At 66.5% G+C, this 9,058-nt stretch overlaps 1 protein-coding gene across 1 annotated transcript in view; it reads left to right on the top strand.

Moving 5' to 3' along the window:
- Positions 1-511: 511 nt before the first annotated feature.
- Positions 512-9,058, top strand: part of CTSD (cathepsin D) — a 10,141-nt gene continuing 1,594 nt past the window's right edge. The window contains exons 1-8 of the mRNA XM_077756864.1: positions 512-668; positions 2,570-2,729; positions 5,140-5,263; positions 5,652-5,770; positions 6,484-6,704; positions 8,226-8,348; positions 8,706-8,850; positions 8,930-9,028. Of these exons, the coding sequence (XP_077612990.1) occupies positions 601-668; positions 2,570-2,729; positions 5,140-5,263; positions 5,652-5,770; positions 6,484-6,704; positions 8,226-8,348; positions 8,706-8,850; positions 8,930-9,028 (1,059 nt within the window). The 5' untranslated portion in view covers positions 512-600. The remainder of the gene's footprint in view (positions 669-2,569; positions 2,730-5,139; positions 5,264-5,651; positions 5,771-6,483; positions 6,705-8,225; positions 8,349-8,705; positions 8,851-8,929; positions 9,029-9,058) is intronic.

Genomic DNA, 9,058 nt, shown 5'->3' with positions numbered 1-9,058 from the left:
AACACTGGTCACTTTCCAGCACATTCCCTGATTTACTTCCTTCTTGACATGGATCCTCTCTGAAATGACCCATCCCAACCCTTTTCCTCCTTCACGCCTGGGGCTCCGTGGAGGAGCGGATCTGGCCCTCCCCTCCCACAGCAAGCTGGGCACGACTGGGTGACTCAGTGAGGAGTGAGGTCCTGGAGGTCAGTGGGTCACTGTGGCCTCAGCAGGACAGCGCTGGCCCAGCGAGGGACTCACTCTCTGAGCCCTCTGAGGCTGGGAAAGCCACCTGAGCTGCTCAAGATGGGGGACCCGGTGCCTTATCTGATCCCACCGGGCCGCATCCTTGGAGGTGGGGCCTGGAAAGGGACAGCGGGCCCCCAGAGGGAGGAGGATCCAGGACGGCCCTGCTAGGGTCAGGCTGGTGCCGCTCTGGGCCTGGGGACACTTGTCATGAGGTCTGGACGCCCCCCGGGGCTGAAAGAAGACTGCGCGTGGAAGCAGCNCCCGTCCGGGTGCAAACAGTCGGGTCAGCTGACTTTGCCAAGTGCGCCGTCATCCAGGCTATAAGCGCTCGACCTCTGGGCGCTGCGCTCCGACCCGGTCGCCGCCACCATGCAGCCCCCCAGCATGCTGCTGCTCGTTCTCGGCCTACTGGCCGCGCCCGCCGCCGCGCTCGTGAGGTGAGGCCCTGCGACCCCGTGCACCCCGCGACCGCTCGGGGCACCACTCTCCCTCCGTGCACCACCCCCCGTACCCCTCCCGCGTGCACCCTCCCGCGCACTCCGCGCCCCCGGTGCCCTCCGTACGCCCCGCGCCGCCTCCTGCAGGGCCTCACCCACCGTCCCCCGCCAGCCTGGCGACCCTTCTTCTCCGCCACCGTGGGGTCCGCTTGGGGGGGCAGGGGCGGCGGGAGGAGGGATGGCGGAGACCCAGGCCGACCCAGCCTCCCCGGGACAGCTGAGGCCACGGTGCCTGTTCTCAAGGCCCAGCTGTGTGGAAGTCCGGGGGCCCAGGTGCACCTGGCTCGTCATTGCCCGTCTTCCACCCCCACCCCCTTTGCCGGCTCTGAACTGGGCTGGTCGCGTTTGGTCTGGGCCTTGGGCTCTTGCCCAGGAGACCTTCTGGACCCTGGGGGCCGGAGGGTCTCGGATACAGTAGGGAGTTAGTGTAAGGAGAGGGTCCAGGTGAGTGGCACAGCTGGCACCGGGCGCAGGGTCCTCCACCTGCACCCTCTGCCCTAGCGAGGACCACGCCCTCCTCGGGTCTCTAGGGGTCTGCCCCCCCACCCCCGCCCGCCCCCAGGTACTGGATGAGGTCAGCAACCCCAAGCCTGGATCAGGACTGTGCTGTGTGGGCCCACCAGGCTGAGGTTGGCGCCTCCACGCCCCACACCCCCCACCCCCACTCTTGCGAGGCAGCCCCAGCCCCCGCTCGGGGAGGGGTGCGGTGGGCCCCTCCTCTGCTCCTGCACCCCCCTTGCCCCCGGGGCCTGGGAAGGCATCCTTCCAACTCAGCTGTGGGCCTTCTGCCAGTGGGCAGGTGGGTGAGGTCACTGGGCCGTGGGAGCTGGCTGGGGGCCGAGTGGGACTCAGTCTTGCTCAAGGGCTGCGCCATGGGCTGTGGCCTGAGGAGCGTAGCCCCAAACGGAGCCTCCCCTGACCACCCACAGGCCTCCTCTCCAGGGATGCGTGGCTGTGGGGGACCAGCCTGGGCTGCGTGGGCCTGGGCAGCTGAACCAGAGCCCCTCACACCTCCTCGCCGTCCTCTGGGGCTGCCTGGCGCCTGTTTCCTGGGTTACTGGAGGGCGTGCCCCTCTCCCCCCAGGCAAGAACCTTGGGCTTTCCCAGCCTCCCAGGTCTTAGGCAAGAGTCCCCTCTTCCTGCAGCACGCCCTTGGCTTGCTGGGAAGGGCCGGCCGTGACCTTGAACTCCCAGATCCCCTGGGCTGGGAGGACCTCATCCAGGTGTGAGTTTGCTCAGGTTTGCTTTCCTGCCCCACCCCTGCCCCATCAGAGGAGCCCAGGATCCAGGCCTGGGAAGGACCTGGAAGGACCTCAACCCCGGCTCTGGCTCTTTGTGCCCAGGCAGACCGCGGGGATGCCCTGGGGCATCTCCAAGGAAGGCGGGCCCGGGAGCACGACCCGGCATGCCAGGGCCGTCCTTGCCCCCCTGGGGTTAGTGGTCCGGGGCAGCACACTGATCGGGGGTAAATCGATTCACTACAGCGCTGGGGAGGGCCCCGGGGGGGAACGGTCACACGGGGGATGGCCAAGGAGGGCTTTTTAGAGGTGGCAGCCTTGAGTCCCATGTGACGGTCAGGAGACAGCCAGCCAGAGGCCACACGGGGGAAGTGGGGGCCGTCTCTGCGTGGCGTATGTGGAGAGCAGCAGATCAGAGGGCCAGGTGAATGGTCACCTGTGACACTGACGCCCTAACTGACCCCTCGGGCCACTGTCCCAGAAGAGGCCAGAGCAGACACAAAGCGGGGACAGGGATGGGGGCGGATGGAGCCCCTGGTGGCTGAGGGTGCAGAGCGGTCCCAGGGGGGTAGCGAGCCCTAACGAGCCCCCTCCTCTTGACAGGATCCCGCTGCACAAGTTCACATCTGTCCGCCGGACCATGTCGGAGTTGGGGGGCTCTGTGGAGGATCTCCTTGCCAAGGGCCCCATCTCAAAGTATGCCCAGGGAGTGCCCGCTGCGACTGAGGGGCCCATTCCTGAGGTGCTTAAGAACTACCTGGACGTGAGTATGGGGGTCTGTGCGTGGGGCGGGGGCCGGGTTGGCAGCAAACGCTGATTTGACGGAACTGACAAGCCACCGTGAAATCCTCCGTAGCAAACAGCGGTTTTGCTCAACTCCCCTGCCCAGTGGGGGACGGGGCTTCTGCTCGGCCACAGCCTCCCCTGCCTGGCCCCTCCTGCTGCCCCTGCCAGGTAGAGGACCCCCACTGTGTTCTCCTGGGGGGTCTGCACGGCTCCCCTGCAGCTCCTGGTCGTGTGGGGGCGAGAGGGCGGGTTGGGGTGCCCTTGGCACCTCCATGACCTTTCCCCCTGTGTCCTGCTTACCTTCACTGACCTCAGAAGCCACCTTGTTTTTTTGTTTTTGTTTTTTTTAATTTTTAAAGTGTTTTTGTTTATTTTTGAGAGAGACAGCATGAGCAGGGGAGGGGCAGAGAGAGAGGGAGACACAGAATCCGAAGCTCTGAGCTGTCAGCACAGAGCCTGACGCGGGGCTTGAACCCACAAGCTGTGAGATCATAACCTGAGCTGATACTGAGCGCTCAGCCGACTGAGCCACCCAGGTGTCTCTTTGTATAAAGCTTTAAAAATGTTTTTATTTGGGGCGCCTGGGTGGCTCAGTCGGCTAAGCATCTGACTTCGGCTCGGGTCACGATCACACGGTTCGTGGGTTCGAGCCCCGCATCAGGCTCTGTGTTGACAACTAGCTCAGAGCCTGGAGCTGCTTCTGGTTCTCTGTCTCCTCCTCTCTCTACCCTCCCCTGCTCGTGCTGCCTCTCTCTCTCAGAAATAAATAAAAACATTAAAAAAAAAATGTTTTTATTTATTTTTGAGAGAAACAGAGACAGAGCATGAGCAGGGGAGGGGCAGAGAGAGAGGGAGACAGAGAATCTGAAGCAGCTCCAGGCTCTGAGCTGTCAGCACAGAGCCTGACGCGGGGCTCGAACTCACAGACTGCGAGATCGTGACCTGAGCCGAAGTCGGACGCTTAACCGACCGAGCCGCCCAGGCGCCCCAGAAGCCGCCCTGTTCTCGAGGCCAGCCTGTGGGATTCGGGGACCATGTCACCCTCTGGAGCTGCGCGAGCTGGGCCCGGGGCCGTCAGTGGGGCGCAGAGGAGCCTGAATCGAGCCCTGAGAGGCTGTGGGGGCCTGTGGGTCATCGGGGCCGGCCGCCCAGGCGTCACTAACTGTTCTGGGGCCTCTGTGCTTGTGCCTGTCCCGCCAGGAGGCCTGGTACCACGGCGACCTCCTTACCTTCTTCCTCCTTGGGCAGCAGCCGGCCCTGCTCGGAGGGGCAGACAGGCTCGGAGCTGGGGTGTTTTGCAGGCCACACAGTGCCAGAGCCGCGTTGGCTGGTCCCGCCTCTGGGGTCCGGTTCTGGGCCCCAGCCTGGTGCTCCGGGGCTGCCCGGGTGGGCATCCTGCGGCATCTCCGGCCCCAAGTCCTGGGGACCTCGCTCCTTGCTGCCATCCAGCCTCTACCCACCTGTGGCTGGGAAGGTGGCTGTGGCCTTTGTCGTCTCTGGCCAGAGCCCCAGCAGTGCCAGGAAGCTGTGGCCTCACGGGCATGTGACTGGGCTGGTGGAGGGGGGTGCTGGCTGACCGGCTCCTGATCCCCATTCCGGGCACACACACACACACACGCACACGCACACGCGGAGACTTGCTGAGTCATCCCCCAGCCCTTCACGTCTGGACACTTCTGCTTGGTCATGAGGCAGCAGCGGTGGGAGCCGGAATCCCGTGGTGGCCTCTGGCCTAGGCTCCCTCTTCCTTCCCAGGGGAACGGGGGGTCCAGGGGGCCTCAGGCTCGTGTCTCCTATCCAAGCAGCCGTGTCCTCTGACCTACAAGAGCATCAAAGACGAGGTTTCCCTCTCAGGCTCCGGCCCCCTTCATGCTCACCTGAGCCTTGGGTCAGCACCCTGGACTTCCCAGGTCACCCTCCTCCCCTGTGCACAGATGGGGAGACTGAGGCCCAGAGCAGAGAAGGCAGGCCGTCTAGGCAGTGAGGACTCTGAGCCAGCACTGACAGTCTCCAGGGTGTACCTCCTCTCTTTGGCCGTCCACATGCCTCTGCCTAGAAGTCCTCCAGGCTTGGCCCTGGGGGGCAAGGGCAGGGTGGGAGCTGAGGTCGCAGAGGCAAGCCCTGACTTGGCTCCCATCCTACGGAAGAAGTCTCTTCTTCTGGGCCCCTCGATGGTCAGGCAGAGGGGTTTTCCAGGGGTCTGGGGACCCAGGGTGCCCATGGGTGCAAGGACCAGGGGCTGGGGAGGGCTGGGAGGGGCGGACCCCGGCTGCCTCCTCTGGCTTGGGCCTTCCCAAGACAACCAGTGGACCCTCTGAGGCCTGGCGGGGACGTGGGATGCCCCTCCCCCCAAGCCACAGGCCTGATGGACCCACTCCCCTGCCCAGGCCCAGTACTACGGGGAGATCGGCATCGGGACGCCCCCACAGTGCTTCACGGTCGTCTTCGACACCGGCTCTGCCAACCTGTGGGTCCCCTCGATCCACTGCAAACTGCTGGACATCGCCTGCTGTGAGTCACCGCCCTGCCTCATGCGGAGAGCGGGCAGGGAGAGGAGGGCCCCAGGGTGCGGGCACGTGGCCCGCCTGCCACCTCCCGCTCCCCCCCCGCCAGGCACACACGCTCCCCTGGGTGCTGGGGCTGCCACCCTATCTCGGGTCCAGCCCCGTGTGCGGGGCCAGCAGGCCAGGCCTTGGGCCTTTGGTGGCCCTGCTTCAGACCCTCTTGGGCGATGCTGCACCTCCGCCTCTCGGCCACACCAGGCGGGCCTGGCCTCTCTGTCCCCCTAGGGTGCCCCGCTTTCCAGGGGCCTTGCTTCTCGCCTGGGCAGGGCCTGGGTGGCCGAGGCCAAGGCTGGCGGGGGGCCGGGCGGCGGGCTGACGGGCTCTCCGTGGCCCAGGGCTGCACAACAAATACAACAGCGGCAAGTCCAGCACGTACGTGAAGAACGGCACGTCCTTCGACATCCACTACGGCTCGGGCAGCCTGTCCGGGTACCTGAGCCAGGACACCGTGTCGGTGAGTCCGTGGCGAGGCTGCTCCCTGGGGCCCCAGCCCCGGGCAGGGCCGCTGGGCGTTGGAGGGGAGAGTGGGACAGTGAGGGTCTTGACACCTGTGGAGCCCCGGGGCACGGGGGGCAGGTGAGCGGCTGATTAAGGGGGAGGCCTCCTCCCGGNGGGGGGCCGTCTGGGCACCTGCAGCCCCGCCGGACCGGAGGCAATGGCTGCGCCAGGGCCACATGAGGGCCTGCTTGTCTGTCCCTTGTCAGGACGCAGGGTGGGCCGTGGCAGCTGGGGACCTTCCTGCGGGGCCCTGCCCCTCCCCCGCCTGCTCTGTTGGGGTCTCCTCCTCCTGGTCTCTGTGGGTCCAAACCGGATGTCCCCTGACACGCTCCCCTGTTCCCGGTGTCGGAGGTTGTCAACCCCGAACAGCCGTTCCTTCCCACATCCTGTCTGTCTCTGTCAGCTGCCTGCCCAGGGGGCGGGGGGTGCGCGGCGTGGCCTCAAGTCTGCTGAGTTGGGTCATGNTCTCTGATTCAGTCGCTGTCCTGACCAGCGCGGACCCCATGTCCCCGCCCCACCCAGGGCCGCCAGCCCTTTCTCCTGGGACCCCCGCCTGGCCCAAGTCCCGGGTGTGCAGTGCTGGGCAGCGACCGAGCGGGCGTTGTCACTGGGGCCCAGAGCGCACACACAGGACCTGGGGTGGCCTGTGGCCCCCTGNTCGGCCTGCAGGTACCCTGCCGTCCTCCGACGGCCGTCGGAGTCAAGGTGGAGAGGCAGACCTTCGGGGAGGCCATCAAGCAGCCGGGCATCACCTTCATCGCGGCCAAGTTCGACGGCATTCTCGGCATGGCCTACCCCCGCATCTCGGTCGATGACGTGGTCCCCGTCTTTGACAACCTGATGAAGCAGAAGTTGGTGGAGAAGAACATCTTCTCCTTCTACCTGAACAGGTGGGAGGGGAGGGCCTGGCGCCCTCTAATCCCCGCTCCTCACCCCCTTCCCAGCTCAGCGGGGCTGAATGCAGGGGGCTCAGGCCGCCGCCTCCCTGACCGCCCTCAGGCGTCAGGCTGCAGCTTCTGACCTCTGGCCTCTGGCCTCTGACCAGGCCCACAGGCAGCGCTCCAGACTGGCTGTGTGGCCGGGGTTCTGCACCGGGAGCCGCTCGGGCCGTGGGTCCCGGATCTTGCTCAGTGGGCCTCCTTCTTGGGGGGAGCCAGACCCTGCTCAGGGGTCACAGCAGCTGCTCCCGGGTCAGTCAGCCCAGCCTCCCCTGGGTGTGATGATGAAAGACACGGCCCCTGGGTCACTGATGACCTAGAGGGTGTAAAGCCACGGGCCCCCATCTGAAGCAGGGCCTCTGGAAGTGAGGGGTCTGGGGGCTTTCCATGGGAGGTGACCCTTGTTGGGCCTGGAGGGCCAGATGCTACTGGAGGGGCCATGAGTCAGTCTCGGTGTGGACAGCGGCCTCCATCACACCGTCTGGAGCAGCCCCGAGTGTGTCCATTCCGGCCACAGAGAAGGCCCCCATCCCAGTGCCCTCGCCCCACGTGGGAGGGTGGGGTGACCTACATGCAGGACCCCTGGGAAGGGGCCTCCGTCTCCCCTCAGGGCGGCACTAGAGGCCCCGACGGGGGTGCGCCGGAGCTGGGCGTCACCACGCCACACGCCCCTTCCGGAGCCCTCACCCCACCAGCCCACTTGCCCGTCTGGCTGAATGCCAGCCCAGAACCCTCCCCTCCCGGCCAGCTTCCGCCCTCAGCCTCACCCCTGCGTGTCCCCTGCTTGGTCGGTGGGAATCCCAGCAGCTGGGCCGGGCAGAGCCGCCCCGGAGGCTGGTCTTTCCCCGCAACGCCTCGGGCCCAGGGGTGGACGGTGCCGCGGCTCCCTGGGTGGGGCAGATGGACACGGGCAGGGAGGGGGGCAGGGCTGCGGTGGGGTGCAGACGGGAGGCCTGGTCTGGGTTCCACACTGGGATTTCAGAGCTGACGGAGGGAGGGCTGGAGGCCGCGGGCAGTAGAGGGAGGGCAGGGCCAGGCCAGGCCGGGAAGAAGACCACGTGATCTCAAACACTGAGTCTAGAGGAGGGGGGGCAGCCCGAGCAGGGATGCAGGGGTGGGGCCATTTGGGTGAGGATGTGGACGGAGAGCGTCCCTGGAACAGCAGGTGCACAGGCCCCAGGGCAGGAATGAGCTGGTTTCGGTGCCTCCTCCTGGAAGACCTCCGTGGTTTGTGTTTTTCATGCAGAGGAGCATCCCCTCCCTAGGCTCCTTGCGTTTACTTCCCCGTCTGCCCGCCGCCCTGACCCTGGCCGATTGCAGCTGGCAGACCAGCGGCCTCTGAGGGCTGGCTGTGCAGATCTGCAGGCCACACACAGTGTGGGATTGGAGCCCTTCCCCTGGGGGAGAAGGAAGTCCCCTCCCNCCGTGCTCGAGGGGCAAGGGCAGCTGACTCCCTCCTCTCTCGTTTCCCAGGGACCCTAACGCGCAGCCAGGGGGCGAGCTGATGCTGGGCGGCACGGACTCCAAGTACTACAAGGGCCCCCTCTCCTACCTCAACGTCACCCGCAAGGCGTACTGGCAGGTCCACATGGAGCAGTGAGTGCGGGACCCCCCAGACCCCCTGCAGCAGGCCTCTGGGTGGCTCCAGCCCTCGGAGCTGGGAGGCTGCCGTGGGGGTGGTGGAGACGGGGCCGGCCTGCACCCCGTACCCCACTGGCCCCAGCGCCTGCCCCACCTCCTCGCCCCCAGCTGAGCTGCTGGCCCCTGGGCTCGGGCCCTGTTCTGCCCGTGATTTCAAAGGTGGCCGTTAACCTGCTCTTGGCCTCTTGAGCCAAAGAGGGGAAGAGATTCTGAAAAGCCAGGGGCTCCCGGTGGCCCTGGTGGTTGGACAGCCCTCCCCCCCCCAGGCCCACCCTGAGCCCAGGCAGGGGACTCACACCTCCTCCCCCTCAGGGTGGACGTGGGCACCAGCCTGACCCTGTGCAAGGGGGGCTGCGAGGCCATCGTGGACACGGGCACCTCCCTCATGGTGGGCCCCGTGGACGAGGTGCGCGAGCTGCAGAAGGCCATCGGGGCCGTGCCGCTGATCCAGGGCGAGGTGAGCGGGCCGGGCAGTGTGGGCAGNGCCCCGCCCCTCCCCCGCCACACCTAAGCCCCTCTCTCCCTCCCTCCCTCAGTACATGATCCCCTGTGAGAAGGTGTCCACGCTGCCCGAGGTCACTCTGAAGCTGGGAGGCAAGGGGTACAAGCTCTCCTCACAGGACTACACGCTCAAGGTCAGCAGGGCGGGGGTGGGGGCGAGGGAC

This window comes from Crocuta crocuta, unplaced genomic scaffold, assembly GCF_008692635.1.
Source record: "Crocuta crocuta isolate KB4526 unplaced genomic scaffold, BGI_CrCroc_1.0 scaffold653, whole genome shotgun sequence".
NCBI lineage: Eukaryota > Metazoa > Chordata > Mammalia > Carnivora > Hyaenidae > Crocuta > Crocuta crocuta.
This window is presented reverse-complemented; position numbering and strand designations above follow the sequence as displayed.